The sequence below is a fragment of the Felis catus genome, chromosome A3, assembly GCF_018350175.1.
Source record: "Felis catus isolate Fca126 chromosome A3, F.catus_Fca126_mat1.0, whole genome shotgun sequence".
NCBI classification, from domain to species: domain Eukaryota; kingdom Metazoa; phylum Chordata; class Mammalia; order Carnivora; family Felidae; genus Felis; species Felis catus.
Window position 1 is genome coordinate 24290372 of NC_058370.1, and position 25148 is coordinate 24315519.

Here is a 25148-nt window from a genome sequence, read left to right on the forward strand (position 1 = left end):
TATTTAATCTTCACAGCCATCTGAGATGAATAGTTATTCTGTTTTACAGATGAGGAAACTGATACTCAAGAAGATTAAACGTCTTGCCTAAGATGACATGGTTTATAAGTGGTAGCACAGGGAATAGAACCCAGACAACTAGACTACAGAGACCCATTCCTCTCCCATTTATCCCTCCCTCTCAATTCCTGCCATACCATCACCACCATTATTTCTCTCTCCAAGTATCCTTTCAGAACCACATCAAAAACTCTTAAAATGATGGTAAATATTCAGATTCCAGAGACTCCATCCCAGTCTATGATCCCACACTCACACTGTCCACCTGCAGGTCGACTGCAGGCTGACAGCGCTAGGTGGAGGAGGGGTGTGCAGTCAGACCCTACGCCCGCGGGGGTTGTGGTGAGGCGCCCCCTCCTGGCTGCCCTAGAGCTCAGGCCCCGCCCTCCCCCACCCCCCTCGCCCCCGCCGCACCACTTCCGGCAGGCGCTGCGCTGCTGGGGGGCGCGGGCGAGGATGGCGGCGGAGAACGAGGCCAGTCAGGAGAGCGCCCTGGGCGCTTACTCGCCCGTGGATTACATGAGCATCACCAGCTTCCCGAGGCTGCCGGAGGACGAGCCGGCGCCCGCGGCCCCTCTGAGGGGCCGCAAGGACGAGGACGCCTTCCTGGGAGACCCCGATACCGGTGAGGCCCGCTGGCCCAGTCCCTGCCCCCTGGGACGTCCCCGGTCCTCCTTCATCTGCGCGGAGCATCACCTCCAGTCTCCATCTCCCTAATTGATCCCCTTCCTCCTGGACCCCTCCCTTCTTCTCCCTTGTCTCTGTTAATTATCTAGTGAGGTTGGAGATGCATTTCTGCTTTGGAGGCTTAGGATGCGACAGGGAAGAATGATGCCAGGGATTGCAGTAGCAGGGATTGGGGTTACCTCTTGGGAAGAACCAACTAAAAAGGAAGGAGTTTTGGAGGGAGGATGCTAAGAAACAGCTGTGATCACCCAGAAGAGGCCGTTCTTTAGTCACAGAGAACAGACTGCAGCAGGATGGGTAGAGGCTAGGTCTTGGGAAGAACTTCCCACAGCCAAGGATTGTGGGAAGGAGAGACCTTAGGGAGCAGCTGAGGATCTCTTCATGTCCCCAGAGGGGTACAGAGGGCATGATTCCCGTCTGTTTGTGAGGGCTAGGTATTGGGAGACAGGGGGATGGACTGCATGACCTCTCAGAGTCCTTGGAGACCAGAGTGCCTTCTCTGCCTTGTGGATTACCTCACCCCTCCCGGAGCCATGGATCAGGCCAGGATGTTAGTAAGGTACCCTGCCCCCTAGGAAGCAGGCTCCAGAATTTTACTGTGTTCTTGGCCCTCTGCAGGGACTGCAAGGGGCAAGAGTAGGGAGGGGGGAGACCTGAGGGCCAAGAGGTCTCTGAGCATTTCTTCCCTAGGGCTCTGCCTCCTATCCATGTGGCCCAGCTCTATCTTCCTCTCCATTCTTCATCCTCCATCCCCCGTCCTTCTTTCCCTCAACGTCACTTCCTGGCATTAGAGCATCCTTCTGCTTAACTCTGTCTTCCTCCCAGTGCCTGCACTTGAGCCCTCTCCCTTACCAGCCTGGCAGGCAGATCCTGCTTCTCTGACCCAGCCTTCTCCAGCCTGACCCTTCTGTAGCTATTCTCAGGCTGAAAGCTCCAAACTCTTCCCCCTCCACAACTTCCCAGTCATCTGGCCTTTACTCACAGCCCCTGCCAACCTAACTAGACTGTACCCTACCTGGAGGGGGAGGCTTATGGACATCACATGTCCAAGCTGCAGATCAAAACTTCTTTTCCAGAGGGAGTAACCCTGGAATCAGGAGGTAACAGGAAGAGTAATGGGAAGACGTGTCCTGGTGGATAACAGCCTGAAACTATGTCCTTTATTCAGGGGTCAGGAGTGCCACTCCTGATCTCATCACTGGCTTGACTCTGTATGACAGTGGGCAGTCCTATCCTGACCTGGGCCTTAGTTTCCTCTTCTAGCTCAACTGGGGATGTCTATCTCTCTTAACCTAGAGATTGGAAAACCCCTGACATGTTTTCTCCTAGCTCCCTATAAATGTCTTAGCATTTATCAAACCTGTGATTATTTGAGCAGTCATGTGATTACTCCATATTTGTAAGCCCTATGAGGATGGGATCGTGACTGTTTTGTTCACCATCCTTTCTCTACCATCCAGCACAGTGCTAAGCACTAATAAAAATTGTTGTATGAATAAATGAATGAGAGAGATCTCAGGATGAAAGACTAGCAGGGGAGGGAGTACCTTGGGGAGTTAATATAGATTCTGCCCTCATCTATACAAAACTCCAACAGAGACCCTTGTCACCTGAGTTTCTTGGAACCTGCACCTTATGCCACACTTGTACACTAAAATTCCAAGGACTCTTACCATCATACCTATGTAGTCATTTCAATGCTTTGTCTCAGAGCACAACTTCTAGGCCCCAAGGCTTCTTTGGCCAGCTGGACTAGCCTGTTGGCTAACATGATCTCCTATGTTATTAACCTGGTGGTGCCACTTACTGGCACTGCCCCATCCTCTTAACCAGGACCTTGGTTGTACCCAACTAGCCTCTAGCCTGCCACTCCCCAGAACCAAGTGCCAGGTACCCTACAACTGACCCTGGAAAAAGTAGAGCTAAATGGTGACCACTCCAAGGTTGGGGAAATTCTTGACTCTCTCCTGAGCTTCAGGCCCATGTGTTCCTCTTTGTCGCAGGCATCTGCCTCTAGATGTCCTGCAAGTGCCTGACTGTCAGCATGATCTATGTTGAATTTATCATCTCTTCCCCATACCTGCCCTTCCCCCAATGTCATTCTCAATTAGTGACACTGCCATTCGTCCAGTCTCCAAGGTAGAAGCCCAGGAGCTATCCATGATTTCCTTCCTTCCTTTTATTTCCAAATGGTGATCAGATGCTCTCTGTCCTTCCAAGTATCTTGCAGATTCCATCTCATCATCCTGCTACCACTACTGTAGACTAAGCCACCATCCTCTCTTACTTGTATTACCCATAGGCTTCTAGCTACTACCTGCCTCTTCCTCCCCTCTGCCTCCCCAACCCCAATCCATCCACTACCTTGAACTTCTGTCATGTCATTCCTTGGTTCAAAAATCTTTAATGATTCTGCCCTTAAGGAATAAGCAAGCCAGAGATGAACTCAGTTTCTAGCCAAAATATCTTTCCTGAGCTCTAGACTTAGCAAGTCAACTCTGTTCAGTATTCTTTTGTCAGAAACTCAGCTAAAACTGAGCTAATCTTAAAAGAAAATTTTATTTGATAGCATAACTGAAAAATCCAGGGATATGGGGCCTCAAGTATAGCTGGATCAAGGCACCTAAAAAGGAATTGGCTTTCATCTTGTGGGTCAACATGTCCCCAGCAGCAACAGGTTTACCTCGTACTATCTTAGCAATCTAGGCAGAAAGAAAGCTTTCCTCTTTCCCAATGGTTCCAGCAATAGAACTAAGTTTTAGTCTCATTGAACTGGTGCTGGTCACATGCCTGTCCCTGAACCAGTTACTGTATAGAGGTACCTATTCTGATGGGCTAGACCTAGGTCATATACTCACTCTGGTCAGGAATGAGAAAATGAGGAATGAGAGAAGGGAGATGGTATTTTCTAAAAGAAAATTGAATGGAAATGGCATCTAAGCAGATAAAAATCAAATGCCTACTAGGCCAGTTGCCTCCAGACAACTGCTAATGTCCCACAAATTCAGGATCACCAAAATTAAACTCATCATCTTTCTCCCAAAAGACTTATGTCTTCTGATTCCAAACTAACCTTTTCCCAGTGTCCTGCTGTTGCTCTTACATATCAGTAAAATCAATGGTTTTATTGCCCTAGTGCTTACACAGTAAAGTATTCAGTAAATATTTTTGTTGAATAAATGAATAACTTAATGATTGACTGGTGGAATAAAAAGTCTTGCATGAATCTAACTCTAATGAAACCATATCACCTTCACCTCCTGGTCCCTCATAGCTGATTGGAGAAAACATATTTAAGGACAAGCATCAACTAGAATTAGCTTATAAGGTTGGCTTTTGAGTGTGGAAATGGCTCCTGCCTTGTGGAGCAATGGAAAGGAGGTTTTGAGTTACTCTTGCTTCTGTCATTTATTCATTTTATGACCTTAAGTGGGCAGCGTCATCTTTCCCAGTCCCAAGTTTCCTCATCTGCAAAATGGAGAGAATAGGCCTATCTCATAAAGTTATGGGAATGCTTCAGTGAGGGAACATGTATAAAGAGCTTGGAATATAGTCAGCATCAATAAATATAAGTTCAAAACCATTTCCTGCACTTCTTTTGAAACCTCCAGGGACCAAGGAGAGTTCTGTGCCCACAGTAGGTATTTAACATCTGTTTGTTGAATGAATTCCAGTTTTATTTAAAGACTATGTGGTGCTGGTGCTGTGGAGTAGAGGCAAGCATGATCAACTGAGGGAGGCTTCCAGAAGACAAGTTTCTTTTTTTGAATAAAAAATGTAAAACAAATTACATGTGTATAGTAAAAAAAAAAAAAAAAAAAGTGAAGAAAAGTAAAAGTTCTCTTCTCCATTCCTATCTGCCCACAATTTTTCCTTTTTATTTAAAAATATATGGGCGTTCCTGGGTAGCTCAGTTGGTTGAGCATCCAACCCTTGATTTTGGCTCAGGTCATGATCCCAGGGTCTTGAGGTCAAGCCCCACATTGGGCTTCTTGCTGAGCATGGAGCCTGCTTATCTCTCTCTCTCTCTCTCTCTCTCTCTCTCTCTCTCTCTCTCTCTCTCTCCCTCCCTCCCTCTGCCCCTCTCCCCAGCTCATGTGTGTACACACTCTTTCTCTCTCCCTACAAGAAAACAATTTTCAGGCTCTGTGCTCACAGCCCCTCCCCTGCTTGCTCTCTATCCCTCTCTCAAAATAAATAAAAATAAACTTTAAAAGAAAAAGATTTTTAATTAAAAAATAAAATAAAAATAAAAATATATGTATTGATTTAGGGGTGCCTGGCTGGCTTAGTCAGTGGAGCATGAGACTCTTGATCTCGGGGTTGTGAGTGTGAGCCCCATGTTGGGTGTGGAGATTACTTAAAAAATAAAATCTTAAAAATATATTTATATGTATTGACTAAAAAAATACATATATGTAATAAAAATTTCAAACAAGAAATTCTCCCACCCCATCTCATTCCTACCTTCAGTATCTTTCCCCAGAAGTAACCACCATAAACGTTTTCTAAAAATTATCTATATATGTATGTGGTTTCTTATTTACACAGAAGAGGGAAGTATGGATTCTGAAGGGCCTTGAATGCCTGGTCAAGGAGCTTGGATTTTCATCATGTTGACATCAATGAACCATGATAGTATTTTAAACAGGAAAGTATAACACTTAGTTTTCAATATTATCCCACAGACTTTTAAAGTGGTTATCCTCCTAGTGCATAGTAGGAGGTGCTCACAAAATATTTATTGAATGAATGAACTTTTTAAAACGCATTGTACATACAGCAAGGGTATTAAGGCCAAGGTACCAGGTTATTTTTTTACTGTTCACAAACACCCAGGACCTATAGGCCATTTAGAGAACTGGTTTCAAGGCTAATATGACCCAAAGGAGGAAAACTATGGGATGGAAGAGGGCCTCAGCCCTGGCCAACGTGGAAGGGGGATAGAAGTAACTAGAGGATGCCTGGTAGAATCATCTCATGGAATCCTTATGCCCATTTTGGCCAGTTAGGGGTTAGTTCCATTATTAGGTGAGGAAAGCGAGGCTTGTGGCTTGAAGGGACTTACTCATAGTAAGCCAGCAAGTAGTAGCTTGCTCCACTCTTATAGTCAGTCCTCAGATTCATTCTCCAGATAGCCAAAGGAATCTTTTTAAAACACAAAACAGATGTCTTCAGTTCTTGCTTAAAACTCTGCAATGGCCTCCCATGGTTCTTAGGATTAAATCCAAGCTTCTCACTAGGCCCACAAGACCCAGTGCACCTGGCCTAGCCTCCACCATACCACTCTTTCCCCTTGCTCGTTACATCAGAGCCACTCAGGCCTTGGTTACTTTTTTCTAATGTACCAAGCTTATTCCTACCTTAGGGCCTTTGTGCCTGCTGCTCCTTTCTAGAACACTCCACACACTCACCCCTTGCTCTACATATGATGGCTAGCTCCTTCTCATCCCTTAGTTCTCAGCTTAAAAGTCACCTCCCCTGAGAAGCCTTGCCTGATTTCCCCAGCTAAGCAACCTTCAACGTGCACCATTATTCTCTATCATTTCATCCTTCATAGCACTTGCCACAAGTTGTGATGATATACTCCTTTGTTTGTTTATTTTCTTTTCTTTCACTGGTCTGTGAACTCCATGAGGGCAGAAACTGTTTATTCTTTTCCCCTGTATTGAGCAGAGGGCCAGACCCATAGCAGGCCCTCCATATTTGTTGAGTGAGTGAATGGGTAAGCCAAGCAAGGTTGGAAGCCAGGGCCTGTTCATTCAGTTTATATAGCTACCTCCTTGCAAAGAAAGCTGGCCCCAGCTGGGGCAGGATCTAGTTTCCAGGGAGGGCTCAAACCCCTTGCACTCCAGAAAGTATTCTTTGCCCTAGGCCCTGGGTCCTGGGTCCTGGGTCTCGGTCCTGGGTCCCTGGGTGGGTCTCGGTTCTCAGGAAGTTTCGCCTAGGGGCCAGACATCCAGCTTCCTGCTGCCTAGATGGGGGTCCCTGTCTTTCCAGCCGGGACTGCCGCTTCCCCCTTTTGGGGTGCATTGGGGAGATGCTAAAAGGGCGAGCAGTGCCGTCTAGTGGGGTTTGCTTGACAGGGGCGGGGAGAGGGTCATGCAGAATAGCCCCGCCCTCCAGGCGGGCAGGGCCAGGTAAGAGGTGCCCAGACCTACCCGGCTGCCACCCCACAGACCCGGACTCCTTCCTGAAGTCTGCGCGGCTGCAGCGGCTGCCTTCGACATCGTCGGAGATGGGCAGCCAGGATGGGTCGCCGCTGCGGGAGACACGCAAGGACCCGTTCTCTGCGGCAGCGGCCGAGTGCTCCTGCCGCCAGGACGGGCTCACAGTCATCGTCACGGCCTGCCTCACTTTTGCCACGGGTGTCACTGTGGCGCTTGTCATGCAGATTTACTTCGGGGACCCTCAGGTGAGGGGGTTTCGTGAGGGCCAGAGGGAGGGAACCGAAGAGGAGGGAGTGAGGAAGTTCTTGAGGAGACCGTGGGGATTGCGGAATGGCTGAGTGAAGGAGGAGGTCAGCAAATGGAAAGGGGAGAGGACAGTGACATGGGAGAGGAAGGTCCCAAAGGGAGGGGCTCAAGGTATGAGGAGGACAGAGCCAGGAAGGCACCTGATCAGGTGAGAGGCACTGGAGGCAATAATGGAAAGAGTCCTAGGGGACAAGAAGGCAGGCCTCGCACCCCCAGCCCCTGCGGAGATTCTGGGGTTGGTGGAGGTGCCTTAAGGGGGCAGGGGTCTCCTACTGCCCCCACCTAGAACCCTTTCCCTTCCCAGATCTTTCACCAGGGTGCCGTGGTGACTGATGCTGCCCATTGCACATCGCTGGGCATCGAGGTGCTCAGTAAACAGGGATCTTCCGTGGATGCCGCTGTGGCAGCAGCCCTGTGCTTGGGGATCGTGGCTCCACACAGTTCTGGCCTGGGCGGGTAAGGAGCTCCCAGCTGTGGAGGTTGGGTTCCCCCAGGCCTCCTTCTGTGTCCTGGTATGTAGGCCTCACTAGGGGGTCTTTAGGTTTCACTAGAGGGGCAGCTAGGCCCCAACTCCTTGCATTTTGCCTTTCTACATCCAATTTTACCCCTTTCTCCTTACCTGAGTCAGAGGAGGCATTTTCAGAAGAGTTTTGTTTTGTTTTTGTTTTGTTTTGTTGTGTTTTACTTTGTTGTAACTAGACTTTTGTAAACTACTCTGGTGGGGGTATACTGTCACTAGTTAACACAGGGATACTTTAATTTTCGGGTTTACAAATCCTTAAAACAAATCCCTGTGAGCATGGTTAAGCTATGGAACCTCTATCTTCCAAAAATATACCCCAGGCTGAGAACTCTTAAAGTTTATTTATTTTGAGAGAGAGAGAGAGAGAGAGAGCAGGGAGGGGCAGAGAGAGAAGGAGAGTGAGAGAATCCCAAGCTGGCTCCCCCTCTGTCAGGACAAACCCATGTGGGGCTGGAATCTACAAACCAAACCATGAGGTCATGATCTGACCAGAAATTAAGAGTATGAAGCTTAATCACCTGAGCAACCCAAGTGTCCCCAGGCTAAGAATTCTTAAAACAAAGATTACAAACTGGCCACCTATGGGCCATACCAACACACAGACTAGTTTGTTTTCCACACTTAAATTTTTATTTTTTTTTAATGTTTATTTATTTATTTTGAGAGAGAGAGAGTGGGGAGGGGGCAGAGAGACGGAGAGAGAGAATCCCAAGCAGGCACAGAGCCCAACACAGGGATGGAACCCACAAACTAAGAGATTATGACCTAAGCCAAAATTGAGGGTCGGATACTCAACTGACTGAGCTACCCAAGCATCTCCCACACTTAAAGTTTTTAAAATTTGTTTGCTATTGTTCAGGGCACCTGCGTGGCTCAGTTGGTTAAACATCCAACTTCAGCTCAGGTCATGATCTTATGGTTCATGAGTTTGAACCCCATGTCAGGCTCTGTGCTGACAGCTCAGAGCCTGAAGCCTGCTTCTGGTTTTGCGTCTCCCTCTGTCTCTGCCCCTCCCCCACTCACACTCAGTCTCCGTCTCTCTCTCTCAAAAATAAACATTGAAAAAAATTATTTTTTAATTTGCTTGCTATTGTTAAAAAGTTGAGAATTTCATAAAAACCCATATTTCCAACATCTCTTTAACAATCAGGAGCCTCAGTAACACTGGGCCCGCATTCCCACATGGCTACAATTGTCTGGAGCTAAATAGCATGATGGGGCTTGTGCTTTCTACTTGGCCATAATTCCTGCCACTCCCTATTGTTTATCTCTCCTGCTTTCTTTATTATGTTACTTGGCTGCAGGCCAACCATCTCAGATGCAACTTCCATCTCAGATGGAAACAAGTCACAGAAAAGGGACAAGCTGACAAAGTCCATATCTTGGCTCCTGCAAGACCAGCCCTGCAGGCCCTACCAAAGAAATTCCCCTTTTGGTTGTATACAGTCTATCCTTACATAATTCAGTCCTGGAAGAGGGAGCAGAGGCATACCATGGAGGCAGGTGCAGGAAGCTGGCAGGGGTCCAGCTATGGTCTAGGGTGGGGGCAGGGGGTAGAACATCTTGCTCTTCCAGTCTCTAGGGTTTCCCTAATCAGGGATTAAAGTCTCCAGTAACAGGCTAGACGAGGTCCATGGTTTCTGGGTCCCCAATCCCCTTGATTTCACTCCCCCACCCTCTTACAGAAGCTGAGTCTCTGAATCCCTGCTGGGGAGAGGGCTCAGACATCTGACTCCAGGTGACAGATTTAGCCTACAGATTTAGCCATCACCACTGGGGGTTGAAGGTGGCAGGTTAATTGTTTAGAGGGGTAGCATCTTATCAACCTCCCCCTTCTGTGCCTCTCCCAGTGGCGGCGTGATGCTGGTACATGACATCCGACGAAATGAGAGCCACCTAATTGACTTCCGGGAGTCTGCACCAGGGGCCCTCAGGGAAGAGGCCCTGCAGAGATCCTGGGAAACCAAGGTGGGGATGCTGGTGAGAAGAGAGAGTCCGGGGGCATCTCCCTTTATTGCCCTTCTGCTAACCGAAACATTACTTTGCTGAGTAATTACAGTGGAAATGAGAAAAAGAGTTAAGCAGGATGCTCTTAAGGCTATGAGGAAGAGAGGCAGCTCCCAAAATAAAATAATGAACCAAAAGATCTGGATGGTTGATAATAGGCAATACAGCAACACCTCACTTCTCTGGCGACCTCACCTATCTGGAAACCTGAGCAGCCTGAGACATCGCAAAGTTCCTGCACTATATCTCATACTTCCCATTCTAAGCTTGTTGACTATAACTTTCCCAGCCCACAACCTATTGGAAAATTAAAGAGGAACTGCTAAAGGCAAACCCACTATCCACTGAGAGCAAAGGAAAAAATAGAAAAATTTGGAAAAATAGTTATTTGGTGCAGTGACAAAAGCCAAACACATGCCTGAGTTATCACAGCTGAGTAATGGTAGTGTGATAACGAAAAGGTTAAATGAAAGTCCCTTGTCCATTACTTTAAAAGGCAGGAGTAGATATAATCCAACAGACAGGTTTCTGTCTCAATTGGTTATGTCTTGGCTCTTAAAAGGGTTTGCTTAATTTATAAATCCCCCAACTATGCTAGATAAAGGACGCCTTTCTGCATTTGCTGATAATAAGTCAGGGAAATGGGAGGGATGCCTGCCGGGGAGAGCTTGTCCCTCCTCTGGGATACTTGGCCTGTGTCTTTCCCCTGTGCCAGCCCCCATCCCTGGCTTGGGGCTCTGCGGAGTTCAGCCCAGCCCCCCGCTTCCAGTGACCTGGTCTCCTCTCTCCCTCACCTGCCCGCCTCGCCCAGCCTGGGCTCTTGGTGGGGGTCCCCGGAATGGTGAAGGGGCTACATGAAGCTCACCAGCTCTATGGCAGGTAAAGACCCTCCCTCTGGGGACCAGGGGCCCCTGCCTGCATCTCTCCTTGGGTGGCCATCTCCTACCTTCCTTGGATTCTTTCCTTCCCAACTCCACCTCCTAATATCCCCTTCCCTTGCCAGGACTCTCCTTCCCAGGAACCCCCTTGCTCTTCCAGTCTCTGGGTTTTCCCTAATCAGGGATTTAAGTTTCCCCCAGGACCCCTCCTCCTCCCCCCAGGACCTTCTCCACCCCCTGCTCTCCGGCCCCCCCAGGCTGCCATGGTCCCAAGTCCTGGCCTTCGCAGCAGCTGTGGCCCAAGATGGCTTCAACGTGACCCATGATCTAGGTCAGTGGGGCCTGGGGGTTGGGGGGAAGGCATGAGGTTGATGGGAAGGGGAGAAGGAACTTCTGAGATTTGGGGCCCAAGCCAAAAAGCACCTCTCTTCCAGTTTGCTCCTTTGGCTCCCTCCCCACCCATCCTACTCTCACAGGGATGCAGCCTCAAATGAGGGGATCTGGGAAGGGCCCATATACACCCCCCCCCCACATCTTCCCCATAACAGGCTTCTGGGGGGCCAGAACTATTAGGGCCAGCCAGTCAGCCACTTCATCTATGGTGCATCTCAGCCCCTAGCCCAGCCTCCTGTCCCTGCTTGCAGCCCGAGCCCTGGCCGAACAGCCTCCGCCCAATGCATCTGAGCGTTTCCGTGAGACATTCCTGCCATTGGGCCACCCGCCACTACCTGGCTCACTGCTGCGTCGGCCTGACCTGGCTGCAGTGCTGGATGTGCTGGGCACCTCTGGCCCCACCGCCTTCTACGCAGGAGGCAATCTTACACTGGAGATGGTGGCTGAGGTGAGCATGTGGGGAGCTCCCCTTGCCCTGAAGGACCCTACTGCAGGAGTATTCTTCCCCTTCCTTCCTTCTCGGTCTTTCTTTCTACATATATTTACTGAGGATTCCATTTACTTGAGATTGTAGAATAGACAAAACCAATCTCTGGTGGTAGAAATCAGATTAGTGGTTGTTTGGGGTGAGAGCAGTTAACTGGGATGCAGCACAAAGAACCCCCTGGGATGAGAGAACTGTTCTGTCTTGATTGAAAGAGGTACCTTTGGGCCCCCAGGGCTGGTGCCAACCTGTGCAGAGTCTTGTCCTGTCCCTCCCAGGCCTGGTGGAGACTCAGGATCAGCCTCAGCTTCCCTGAGCCCTCAAGCTCACCCTGCTCTTGGGTTTTCTAGGGACTGAGGGAAACCCCTCCTTCACTGGTGACTATCAGGACTTACCAACCAACAGAGACTCTTAGTCTGAGGCAGTAATGGGTTCTGAGAACTATTGTCAGTAGTTAAAAACTCCTAATGGAAAATTATGTTCAAGATGAGGATACACACCAACTCTGTGATTCTGTCATCTGTACCATTGGAGTGATTATATGTATCTCTGCCATATAGTTATGGGAATTGAATAGATGTGTCATTCATTCTACATTCATAGAGTGCCTGTTCTGCGTCAGACCCTGTGCTGGGCACTGGAGGTATGGTTATATGATAGACACCCATCTCAAATGGACTTAACTGGGAAGTCCAGGAGAATACTGGCTTTAGGTCTCCTGGGTCCACAGCTCCATCTACATTGTGAGGCCTTGGTCTGTCTCTCTGTCATGACTCTACTTCTGTTTGAATTCACTCTCTGTCAGATCCTTTCCATACCTACTCCTCACCAGCCATCCTTCCAGCAAACCATCCCAGAGAAAGAGCATTTCTCATTCCAACAGTTAAAGCAAAAACCTCCAGCTTGTATCTCATTGGCCTATCATAGGTCTCATGATTATTCCCAAACCAGTCACTGGCATGGAAAAGGAATGCTCTGATTAGCCAGACCTGGATATACTGGAGAAGGGGATGAAGGAGACTCTAACAAAGACCATCAGAGCTTTAAAAGAAAAAAACACCAAAGTTGAGTTTAAAAATTTGACCAACAAATGAACACATATGATGTGTGTGTCATTCAATGTATAGAACTTCAGTGTGTAGTTCACCAAGGGTGGATTAAAAGTCAGGGGTTTCAAGTACTAAAACTACAAAGAGAGAGAGAGAGAGAGAGAGAGATTGAGGATTCCTAGTGGTTATGCTAATTTAGGAATGAAAATTACCATGCTAGAAAGGATGGAATGAGCCCATAGGTTTGTTGGTTCATTGGTCAATAGATGCTTGGTTACATCCAATGAGGGTCATTCCTACCAGAATCATCCAGAGTTCATGGTTTTGGAGTAGCTTTAGTTAATTGTAGTGAAATGAAGAATTCAGTTTTGATATCTGTAGGCAAATTCTGCTTTAAGTAGAAAATATTCCTTTAAAAAAAAAAATCTCTGCACCCAATGTGGGGCTTGAACTCAGGACCCCAACAAAAGTTGCAGGCTCTACTGACAGAGCCAGCCAAGTACCCCAGAAAATGTTCATTTTATATAGGCAGAGAAGGTAGTATGTGCAAGGCCATGAAGTCATGAGTTCAGGAACTGTAGTTCACTCAGGTAGCTGTACAGAGGTCACTGGGGAATAGCAGGACATGAGGTGGGAGCATTGGACAGGGGCCAGGTCACAAAGGGCCTTGAATGCCAATCTAAGGAGGTCGTTCATAGAATGTTTGGTACATAGCAGGTACTCAGTGGTAGTGCTTTTCCCCCTTTCTTTTCTGTAGGGTCCCGAGGGCTAATGGAGTCCATAAAGGCCATGATGGAAATTGCAGAAGGCACAAAAGTTAGAAACATCTGATCTGCCTTTGATTCCAAGCATATACCATAGGCCAAGCCCATATGCTTACACTGTGGAGTGTGGATCACAGCTGTGATGGGGTCATTCTCTCCCCTCTAGGCTCAACATGCAGGGGGTGTCATAACTGAGGAGGACTTCAGCAACTACAGTGCCCTCGTGGAGAATCCTGTGTGTGGCGTCTACAGAGGTGACCTCTCTCCCAGCTCTCAGGGTCCCTGCTCAGGAGAAGCCTCCCAGTCCATGGCCACCTCCTTTTGGCCTAGAGATTCCTCCCCATTTTACAGGAGAGAAACTGAGGCAGTGAGCTGCCTGGCCAGCCAACTGTTGAAGGAAGCCAGAGCCAGCCCACCTTCTGAAGTAGTCATGGGGTCAGTTACCCCAAGTATTTAGGATATGGGGAGGGAGGTCTGGCCAAAAGTTCAGGCCTCGAAGTTGGGGTTCTGGCCATAAGTTTTCTTGATTTGGGCTCTATGTTGCCTCAGCCCCACTCTCACTGTTGTGTACTTCCTAAGAAGAATTCATAAGGCCAGAGTCTATCTAAATTCATATTGAACAAACCTTTGAAGACAATTATAAACCTGTCCCCTCATTGTGTCAAAAGGAAACTGAGGCCCAGGGACAGAATGGAACTTAACCTGCCAAACTCAAAACTAGAGGAATCCCAAAAGCCAAGCCTATGATGTGGATGAAATCCATGTTTGCTGAACCCAAAGTGGTGGTTTCCTGGGTCCCTCAGAAGGTTCTCAGGTTCTCTCCCCTCCTGGAGGTCTGGATCACCTGGAACCCCAGGAGGGGTTACCTCTGAGTTCAGGTTTCCAGGCCTCAATTTCTAGCCTGATTCTTCTACCAGAGGTGGTAGTGTATGAAGACCTGGGTTTGAGTACCAGCTGTCCCATTCACCTTGAACAAGTCACTTCCCACTGTGAGCTGTGGTTCCCTCCTAAAAATGGAGATAGTACCCTTGAGGGGTGCCCATGAAGATTTGATGAGGTGTTATCAGAAGCTGCCCTGATCAGAATGGATGCTGAATTCTTATTTGATTTTACAAATCCCCTCCCTAGCCTGGGTTCTCTTGCCAATGCCAGTACCTTGAGATTGTCTCCTACAAACTTGGACCAGCTGCCTCTCTGTGCCTCCGTTTCCTCACCTGTAAAATGAGGATGATAACATTACCCATTGTGGGGGTTAAATGAGTTAATCAGTTAATGTTATATGTCAGGTATTATCATTATTCCTTTGATGTCCAGACATCTAATAAGAGGGGCCTCAAATAGGAAGAGGAGATTGCTGCTCCCAAGAAGTTTTAGGGGTGGGACCATGATGGGCCCTGAATAGTATCCTGGTCTGTGGGAGGAGCTAAAAGGAGTTCTGGACATCTGGACACCTGTCCCTGCTCTGCCTGCAATGTGCCTCTGGGCAGACTACAGTTCTCTTGAGCCTTAGTTTCCTTGTGCAGAAGAGGAAACTGAAGACCAGTGTTCTGAGTTGGAGTCCTGGCCCTGCCCTTGACTTGCCATGTGAACTTGTGTGGGTCCCTTTGCCTCTCAATACTTTGCCTCTCAGCACAGTTTCCCTGTCTGATGAGGAGTTCAGTGCAGGGGTCTCAGCCTACGTGATGGTGGGATATGGAGATGCCTTGACCCCTCCCCTGCCATCTGGTCATTTCCATTTTTTTTCCAGGCCACCTGGTTCTCAGTCCCCCACCCCCGCATACAGGGCCTGCCCTCATCAGTGCTCTCAACATCCTTGAAGGCTTCAATCTTACCACCCTGGTGTCCCGGGAACAGGCTCTTCACTGGGTGGCAGAGGCAAGGCCGACCCCTCCACCCTGCCCTGGGTCTTGGTACACTGGGAGTGGGGGGATGGGTTACTGCCGTGGGGCAGGACTAAATCACCTCCAGGTTTTCTCACATGAGGATCAAAAGTGTGGGTCCTGGGAGGAGCCTGGCAGCCTCTTCCACACCCCTATTATATTTTCAGACCCTGAAGATTGCATTAGCCCTGGCCAGCAGACTGGGAGATCCTGTCTACGATTCTACCATCACTGAGAGCATGGATGACATGCTCAGGTGGGTCCCAGGGCAGGACCCTCAGGGCTGCAGAAGTGGTGGTGGATATGAGGAAAGGATCAGATGAAAAGCAGCTGGTAAAGCAAGAAGACCTAGAGTCCCAAGTCAATTTTAGCTCAGCTCCAACTCATAGTGTGACACTGGTTGCCTCACCCTGCACCTACCTCAGTTTCCCCATCTGTACAATGAGTTGGCCCTCAAAACTTTTTTTACCCTAGCAGGGCACCTATTGGGGCCCATCTAGGCCCCCTTTGGAGTGGAAAAAGAAAGCCTAATAACAATGAAAAATCTCCAAGCAATTACTGGAGGTGATGGGAATTTTTACATTATATATACATTATACACTATAATGTATCCACATTAGCAGCATAATATTGTAAGACTGTGGGTCCTGGTCAGACTGACTCAGTTCAAATCCCAACTTCACCATTCACTAGCTGTACAGGATTGGACAAATTTAAATTCTGTAAGTCTGTTTCCACAAGGGGGCCTAACAATAATGGTGCCAACCTCATGAGGTTGTGGTACAGATTAAATAAGGTCATACATGCAAAGCACTGAGCACATTGTCTGGCGCATAATAAGTATTCAACAAATATTAATAGTAGTAACCGGCAATATGAGTGGGTAAGAACGGTTACTATGTAATTGCTACTATACCTGACCGAAAGGCTAGCTAAGGAAAAAACCAGAAACCAAAAATATACTTAACATAAATTTGTTTTATTACTCAAACAACTCTATGAATTGAGTTGGAAACAATGAAACTAAATGAATAGCTTATAATTAAAAAGCAAAAAGAGCAGCAACCAAAATCAATAAGCAGTTCAAAGCCATAAGAGTGAAGTCTAAAAACAAAGCCTCTCTCCCCTCACACAATCCACCTGAAACAAACAAAGCCCTCTCTGCCTCTTCTGTGCGGCCACCAGCCTTTATGGTTGAAAACTGAATGAAAATCTTTAATAATCCTTAGTAACTTGTCATTCTCTAATCAACTACAATAACCAAACCAACAGTTATTAAGAAACCCTCTGTCAAACTTTAAAAAGTCTGGAAAGTTGCATGTTGTTTTCAATTTAGCTCTAACACACACACACACACACACACACACACACACACACGCACCTATATTAAATTCATTCAAGTAATTTCATCCAATAAATAGTTACTAAGGGTTTATATACCAAGTCTTCCCCCACAAAATTCTAATAGTAACTAAAGATCCCTGTATATAAAACTCTCCTCTGACTAAACTCTTAATAAAACTTCAGTTCCAAACTAAAAACATTAGATTAAATGAATTGTTTGTTCATTCGAAACAAATATTATGTGAGCATCCACTATGCCCCAGGTACTTTCAAGAGGAGGATTAACTGAGTAAATGAAGTCAAGTAACCAAAAGACTCTTGGTTTAAGCACTAAATAAAAGTTGGCTCTAGGAGGGAATCTGAATGACACCTAAATAAATTCAGTCAGTCCAATAACACTTTCCTGAATATTTCCCATATGTTCAGAATAAGAGATTCTGCTCTCATAGACCTAATAGTCCAGTGGGGGAGGCAGACATTAGTCAAATTGCACAAACAGGCGTCACAATGTGGTAGGTGGGGTGTAATGAGAGCCTGCTGTGTATTCATCTCCTGCCCCTTGTCTTTTCAGCAAGGTGGAAGCTGCGTACCTCCGGGGCCACATCAATGACTCCCAGGCGGCTCCTGCTCCACTCCTGCCTGTCTACGAGCTGGATGGGGCTCCCACGGCTGCCCAGGTGCTGATCATGGGCCCTGATGACTTTATCGTGGCCATGGTCAGGTATGCCAGCTCAGACTCAGAACCTGGCACTGGGGATCGTCTGGACCAGGAAGGGTTGGGGGCTGGATGGGGGTGAGGGCGGCCTCAGGGCTCACCTGGCCCAACCTCCACCCCCAGCTCCCTGAACCGGCCCTTTGGCAGTGGCCTCATCACTCCCTCGGGGATCCTGCTCAACAGCCAGATGCTAGACTTCTCCTGGCCCAACAGGACTGCTAACCACTCTGCTCCCAGCCTGGTAGGGCCTTGCTTCCCTCCTCCCCTGAGAACCTTGAGGCTAGGTAGAAAGTGTAGCGGTATGACTGTGCCTCCTTCCCTACTTCCTCTAGGAACTTCTATAAAGGAACCCAAAACAAGGTGTCCACTTCATTCCCAGCCCAAGTCTGGGGCTTGGAGCCTGGTGGGCCTGAAGAAACTTCATCCCATTCTGTCCTTGTCTCACTATATGACCTAGGGAAAGTCTTGCCCCCTCTCTTGGCCTCAGTTTCTTCATCTGTACAATAAGGATATTAGCCCCCATTTGATTCTTTGGCACTTTTCAGCACAATGGTTTACAATTGTGGGATGCTGAGCTGATGGGGCTCAGCCCTCTTGTTGGTCAAAAGAGGAAAGAGATAGGAATTATGGTCTAGTTGGAGGCTAGTATTCTTACATCCTGTGAGCTGGGGCCCTGGCAGGATGAAGACAGATAGAGATGACCAGGGTGTAGATTATCCTGTTCTTCCTCTTGGCCATCTTTCTTGGCTTGGTCCCCTCCCTTGCCACCCATCGTAGCTCCATAGCAATTCAGTGGGGCCATGATCCACCTTAGTTATCCAGGAACCCTGCCCATTTCACAGACAGCAAACTGTGGCCTGGGAAGGGACCAGTCCCCCATGAAAACTTACCCCACCTCTTATCCCCCTGTGGTCTCGGTCCTCTGACACAGGAGAATTCGGTGCAGCCAGGGAAGCGACCACTGTCTTTCCTGCTGCCCACTGTGGTCCGGCCGGCAGAGGGGCTCTGTGGGACCTACCTCGCACTGGGGGCCAATGGAGCTGCCCGGGGCCTTAGCGGCCTGACCCAGGTGAGGTTTCCTCCATGGTAGGCCCTTTGTGGCCAGCAGCCACGCTGTGGCCTGGACTGTAGATGTGCCTCATGTCTCTGTCTTGTTCTCATCCCTAGCTCAGCAAACATAGGCCAAGGCTGCTTTGTTACAAGTTCATCCTGGATACTAGGGACATAGGCTATGCTGAGTTACTTAGCCAAAATGGAGCCCTGAAGCTCCCTGTCTTCCAGGTTGCATAGAAAATCATGGGCCAGTGGAACTGAAAGGTGATATAGCATCTGGGCTGCCTAGGTTCTGTCAACCTCAAGTCCCATGATGCCTCTACTCAGCATCTGAAGAGATAAGCAACTCTCTTTAGGGTCTGATTTTGAAAGGAAGGACCTACAGTTCTCCAAAATGTCTCACAACAGTTACACAGATGTTTTAAGCACCTGATATATATGCCAGGCACATACTTTGGCAGGTAGTGAGTTAATTAGCCTGAGCTTTGGAAGCAGACAGCCCTGGCCCCAGTCCAAGTGCTGTTAATTTCTAACTGTGTGATCTCCAGGAATTCACTTAACCTCTCTGAACCTCAGTCTCCTCATATGTAAAATGAAGATAATAACAAGAGAAAACATTTATGGAGTTCTTACTAAGTGCCAGGAATGGTGTTACATGTGTTAATTCTTTTAGCCTTCTCAACTTTGGAAGGAATCCTTATTTCTACTTTGTATATGAGGAAACTAAGACCCAGAGAAGTTAAGAAGTTAGGTCCAGTTTACTAAGAATGGGCAGGCAGTTTGGTTTGAGAGCCTACCCACACAACCACTAAGCTAAAAGTACTCACACTGTGCCCTAGACTATCCCCAGCTATTAACCCTGTCCTGGCCAGGGAAAAGGGAGGAGAGCCCTGGGCTGGATTATAGGAGACTGACTGCTAGTGGTGTCTCTTCCTTGGCTCTCTCTAAACTCTGGAGTGAGTTACTTTCCCTTCCTGGCCCTCAGTTTCCCCCTCTCTTTGAAATGGGGATGGCCATCACAGGCCTGCCTCTCTTCTGAGGCTGTTCGGATGACACCCCTAGTGTAAGGTTTCTAACTAGAAGTCCAGCTAAGGAGTGAGACCTGGGGAGTCCTGAATCCCCATCTCTGGGGCAGCCCTGACTTCTATCTCTTGGCTGCCCACAGGTTTTGCTGAATGTCCTGACCTTGAACCGGAACCTGAGTGACAGCCTGGCTCATGGCCGTCTGCATCCAGACCTGCAGTCTAACCTTCTGCAGGTGGACAGTGAGTGCACAGCAGAGATCCCCAGGGGGTGGGCAAGGAGCTGGGTGGAGAAGGGGTCTCCTCCCAAGGGTTCCCCCACCTATACCAGTATAACTCCCTGCCAGTGAGTTTGGTTTCTTCCAATGAACTCCTTTGAAACAGTGAAAGATCTGGGGATTGGAACCAGTTCTGTCATTTCCGGGCTGTGCAGCCTTGGGAAATGCATGTCTCCACTCTGAGCCTCAGTTTTCTCATTTGTAAAATAAGATACAGTCGTTCAGTCTGCAAACCATTCATTCAGTAGTTTGTATTGAATACCTACTGTGTGCCAGGCATTATGCTCAGGATACAGCATTTACAGGCAGACAGGAAAAGAAATAATCAAAGAAATATGAGAAAGCAAAATAAATGCTCTGCAGGCTGACATATAGGACTGATTTGATAACTTGAGAAGGCTTCTCTTGGGTGACATTTCAGCTGAGATCTGAAGAGTAAGAAGGAGCCCCACCATGCAAAGAACAGGGGCGGGTTTTGTAGGCCAAGGGAACAGATGCAATTCAGGGCAGGAGTGGGCTCGGCATGTCTTAGGAGTAGAAAGGAGACTGGGGTAAGTGCAATTGATGTGAGGTCAGAGAGGCAGGCAGAGGCCACATCATGGACCTTATAGGTTACGGTGAGAAAATGGACTTTCCTTTAAGAATGACTGGGGCTTAATTGTAGACACAGCTTATTTTTTGTTGTTGTTTTTGTTTTTAATTTTTTTAATGTTTATTTTTGAAGGAGAGAGAGAGAGAGAGAAACCAAGTGTGAGTGGGGGAGGAGCAGAGAGATAGGGAGACACAGAATCCGAAGTGGGGTCCAAGCTCTGAGCTGTCAGCATAGAGCCTGATGCGGGACTCAAACCCACAAGCTATGAGATCATGACCTGAGCTGAAGTCAGACACTCAACCTACTGAGCTACTCAGGTGCCCAAACATAGCTTAATTTTGTAAGTGGGAAAGTATGTGCAGGTTTGAGGGGTTTTTATTACAACAGACAATGTATTATACAAGTCCAAAAGGGATAGAGTATTGAATGAGACATGGTCCTTGCCTGCATGGTATTATCATCCCCATTTTACAGATAAAGAAACTGAGGCCCACAGAGGTTATAAAGTAGTCAAAGATCAGCAGTAAGTGACAGAATTGAGATTAGAATATATACCTGGCTGATAACAAAGACTCTGTTCTTTACTGCCTGTCTCCTGGAGTGAAGCACATTAGAAGCCACAGACCTAAATCCTTAGCAGTCACAGCCTGTGGTTTGGCTGGTGACACTCTGGATCCCAAATGATGATAATGAGGCTATCCCAACTAATAACTTCTGGTGTCTATTGAATGTGAGGCTGTACATACACTAAGTTACTTGGGGGGGGGTGTTGGTTCATCCTACCCACCCTTGAGAGGCTTATGGTCTATGACAGGAACATGAGGAGTAGGCTTGGCCAAAGGAAAGTTCATCCACTGGGGTTTCTGGGAGGCTTTATGGAGGAGGTGACAACTGACTGGGCATTGGAGTAGGAGCAGGAATTTGGCATGTAAGGGTAAAGAACCTTCTGGACAAATGGGCAAAAGCCAGAAAGAATGGTTCAGAGAGCAGCCAGGAGGCCTGCTGGACTAGAGACATTGTTTCCTAAACTTAAGAATTTATCCAGCACCTTCTTGAATTTCGCCATATTTGTACACCATCTAAACCATTATTTACATATGCATATCTATACATGTACTTCTTTTTCAGTGTAAGTGTATTTTAAAGGTAAATCTCATATCATAATCACAATTGGAAAAAATAACATCATTTGCCACAAATAAAAGGTAAATAGCTATGAAAAGCCAACTGTTTTTAGATTTTAGGTGGATATTGTTGCCCCAGAAGGCATTGTAGATATGTTAGAGGCTGAAATATGGAGAACAAACATAGGGTTACTGGAGGGGTTGTGGGAGGGGGAATGGGCTAAATGGGTAGGGGACATTAGGGAATCTACTCCTGAAATTGTTGCACTATATACTAACTAATTTGGATGTAAATTAAAAAAATAAAATTAAAAAAAAAAAGTGTTAGAGGCCAGGAGCTCCTCAGTGGCTCAGTCGGCTAAGTGTCCAACTTCAGCTCAGGTCATGATCTCGTGGTTCATGGATTCGAGCTCTGCATCAGGCTCTGTGCTGACAGCTCAACAGAGCCTGGAGCCTGCTTCAAAGTCTGTGTCTCTCTCTCTCTCTGCCCTTCCCCCGCTCGCACTCTGTCTCAAAAATAAATAAACATTGAAAAACAAAAAGAAATGTTAGAGGCCATACTAAAACTTAGTCCTTGCCATTATCCAAAGGATTAAAAGGGACCCATAAAGGAAATACATTTCTGACTCAGTGATTCAATGCTATTCGGTATTGTATCTTTACCTCAAGAACTACCCTAGATTATCCCATTTGAGGAAATAAGAAAACCGTATCTTTGTTGAGGAGCTGTAGTAGGTGAGGTTACAGGGCTTATCATGGAGGTCCATGTTAAGAAGCATGGTTTCCATCCACTTGAGTAGAGGTGGGATAGACCTCATATGTTTTACGTAGGGGAAATGGATTGAAGAGGGGAGAATTTAAGTTGGAGAAACAGAAACAACTAGGATAATGGGCCAGGCAAGAGATGGTGAGGACCTGAACTTATGTAAGAGGGTGGGGATTTCTTCATTTATCCAGTAAATACTTTAACATTTTCTATGTCTTCACCCAGTTCTAGGCACTGAAGATCAATAGTGAACAAGACAACATCCTTGACTTCAAAAAGCTTATAATCTAATGGAGAGAGGCATAGTAAACAAACAAACAAACAAACAGGTAGCAATAAGCACTTTGAAAGAAAATAAAGCAAGGTAAAGATGATAGGGCTGCTACTTTAGATAGCGGTCAGGTAAGTTCTCCTTGAAGATTGGAATGAAGTAAGGAAGCCAGTCTCATGACTATCTAGGAGGAGAACATTCTAGACAAATAGAACAGCAAGTGCAAAGCCCTGAGGTAGGAGCATGTTTGGCCTACCTGAGGGCAGCAAGGAGGCTAAAGCAGAGGTAAGCAAGGGAGAGAGTAGAAAGAAGTGAGGACAAGAGTTTAGAGAGGTAGTGAGGTCCCAGATGATGTTGTGCCTTAGAGGCCCTGGTAAGGACTTTGGATTTTATTCTAAGAGTCATCAAAGCTATTGGAAGTTTTGAGAAGGGGAGGTGAGTGGTCTAATGGTTTAAAAGGATTCCATTTACCTGTATGAAAGCAGGACTGGAACCAGAAAGACCAGTCAGTGGGCTATGCAGTAATGGCTGCATCCTGGCTATCCTGGCAAGTGATGATGGCAGCTTGGCCTAGGCCGCTAGAGATGAAGAGCTCAAAGCCCTTTGTGCAATGTTAAGAATGACCGTATGTTATCGATCACATACTATATGCAAGGCTCTGAGCTCTGTGCTTTCTGTGTATTATCTCCTTTAATCCCTATAACAACGTTGTGTATTGTTTTCATATAATCCGTATTTTATCCATGAGGAGGCTGAGGCTCAGAGAGGTAAAGCAATTTGCCCAAGGTCACGCAGCTCCTCAGTGGGGCATCCAGGACCACGACTCGGGTCTGACCACAGGACTCCTGCGCCAGTGCTCTGAACACTCTGAATGTGTATATCTTGGGGGGTGGTTTTCAGGTGAGTTCACAGAGGAAGAGATTGAGTTCCTGGAAGCCAGGGGTCACCATGTGGAGAAGGTAGATGTCTTATCCTGGGTCCATGGCAGCCGGAGAACCAACAACTTCATCATTGGTGTGAAAGACCCTCGGAGCCCAGACGCAGCTGGAGCCACCATCCTGTAGAGCAGCAGGGTGGGGTGGGGGTCTCTGCTCCCCACCTTTGCATGTTCTTAGAGTCCCTCCTTCTCCCAGGTTTGGTCTCAGGGGAACCCCAGGGATGCCCCAGATCATGGGCCAGAGGGGATGCTTAACAAACCCTATCCGAGAGTAACTGGAAAATTCTCTATCCAGAGGCCTGTGGTGGTGGTGGTGGTGGCGGTGGTGGTGGTGAGTGTCAGTGTCCACAACCAGGCAGACAGGGCCTTGAGGAGTCAGACTGTCTGCCTCCTTTCCTTCAGCCATGCTGGCCCACAGCTTAGGGATGTGCTTGCAAAACCTTCTCAAGGGTCCTCACAACCCCAACATCTCCAATCTGGCCTGACCTGGACCTTGTCTTCCAGCTCCCTTCTCCTGTCCCCAGCCTCATTTCTTAAATGACTAGGATTTTTTAAATGGACCATCCTGGGGAGGGGGTGCTCCCCTCTTCCTCCCACCAAGTTGAGGTGGGGCCTTGCATCTGGGGGTTCCCAGGTTGTGGGTAGGGGTGGGGGTGGGGACCAGCTCAGGGGCTTCTATTTGCAAAGGGGAATTAAAGAAGACTATTGCTTAACCATGGCTCTTGATTGATTTATATTTGGCTATGTTGGGAGTGGGAGAAAGTGAAATAGTACAAAAGCAGCTACAGCAATTTGTTTACTATTTGTTTCCTAAATTAGATATTTTGGGTATTTCCTTCATATCTTGGTTAAGATATGAAGCTTCCTGATTTAAAAACTTACTACAGGGGTGCCTGGCTGGCTCAGTCAGTAGAGCATGTGACTCTTGATCTCAAGGTCATGAGTTTGAGCCCCATAATGGGCCTAGAGCCTACTTAAAAATAAACAAATAAATAAATTTTTTTTAAGTGAAAAAAACATACTACATAGTTAACAGTAATCAAAACAGTGTGGTACTGACATGAGGCTGGGCATAACTGGAATAGAATTGAAAGTCTAGAAATAAACCTATATATCTATGATCAATTGATTCTTTTAATTTTTTTGTTTGTTTGTTTGTTTTTGGAGAAAGAGAGAATGAGCAGGGAAGGGGACAGAGGGAAAGAGAGAATCTTAAATAGGGCCCATGCTCAGTGTAGAGCCTGATGCCGGGCTTGACCCCAAGACCCTGGGATATGACCTGAGCTGAAATCAAGAGTTGGATGCTCGGGGTACCTGGGTGTCTCAGTCGGTTGAGCTTCCGACTTCGGCTCAGGTCATGATCGCACGGTCTGTGAGTTTGAGCCCCGCATCGGGCTCTGTGCTGACAGCTCAGAGCCTGGAGCCTGCTTTGGATTCTGTGTCTCCCTCTCTCTCTGCCCCTGCCCTGCTCATGCTCTGTCTCTCTCTGTCTCAAAAATAAATAAAAACATTTTAAAAAATTAGAAAAAAAAAAGAATTGGATGCTCAACTGACTGAGCCACCCAGGTGGCCCTATGATCAACTGAATTTTTGACAAGTGTGCCAAGATCGTTCAATGGACAAAGAATACTCTTTTCAACAAACAGTGCTAGTGCAATTGAATATCCACATGCAAAAGAATGAAGTTTGACCTTTACCCCATGTCACATACAAATAGTAAGTCACAATGGATAAAAGACCTAAATATAAAAGCAAAAAACAGACAAGTCTTAGAAACATAGGAGTAAATCCTGATGACTTGGATTTGGCCATGATTCTTAGATATGACACCAAAAGCACAAGCAA

The 25148-nt window shown here is 47.3% G+C and overlaps 1 protein-coding gene across 4 annotated transcripts; it reads left to right on the top strand.

The window, feature by feature from the left end:
* The first annotated feature begins 461 nt into the window (after nucleotides 1-461).
* GGT7 (gamma-glutamyltransferase 7) lies at nucleotides 462-23760 on the top strand. Of its 4 annotated transcripts, none has more exons than XM_023251308.2 (15): nucleotides 462-685; nucleotides 6927-7162; nucleotides 7528-7679; nucleotides 9597-9714; nucleotides 10565-10632; nucleotides 10889-10962; nucleotides 11276-11472; nucleotides 13488-13575; nucleotides 15069-15196; nucleotides 15369-15457; nucleotides 17117-17266; nucleotides 17384-17501; nucleotides 18192-18329; nucleotides 19479-19571; nucleotides 23267-23329. In XM_023251308.2, the coding sequence occupies exons 1-15, from the start codon at nucleotides 517-519 to the stop codon at nucleotides 23327-23329; spliced, it is 1881 nt and encodes a 626-aa protein (XP_023107076.1). In that variant the 5' UTR covers nucleotides 462-516. The 4 variants fall into 4 exon arrangements, with proteins under 4 accessions (XP_023107076.1, XP_019682176.1, XP_019682175.1 ...); XM_019826617.2 differs by lacking the exon at nucleotides 23267-23329 and adding an exon at nucleotides 22321-23023 and having other exon boundaries at nucleotides 463-685; nucleotides 19479-19578; XM_003983592.5 differs by having other exon boundaries at nucleotides 464-685; nucleotides 19479-19578; nucleotides 23267-23760.
* Nucleotides 23761-25148: the final 1388 nt, after the last annotated feature.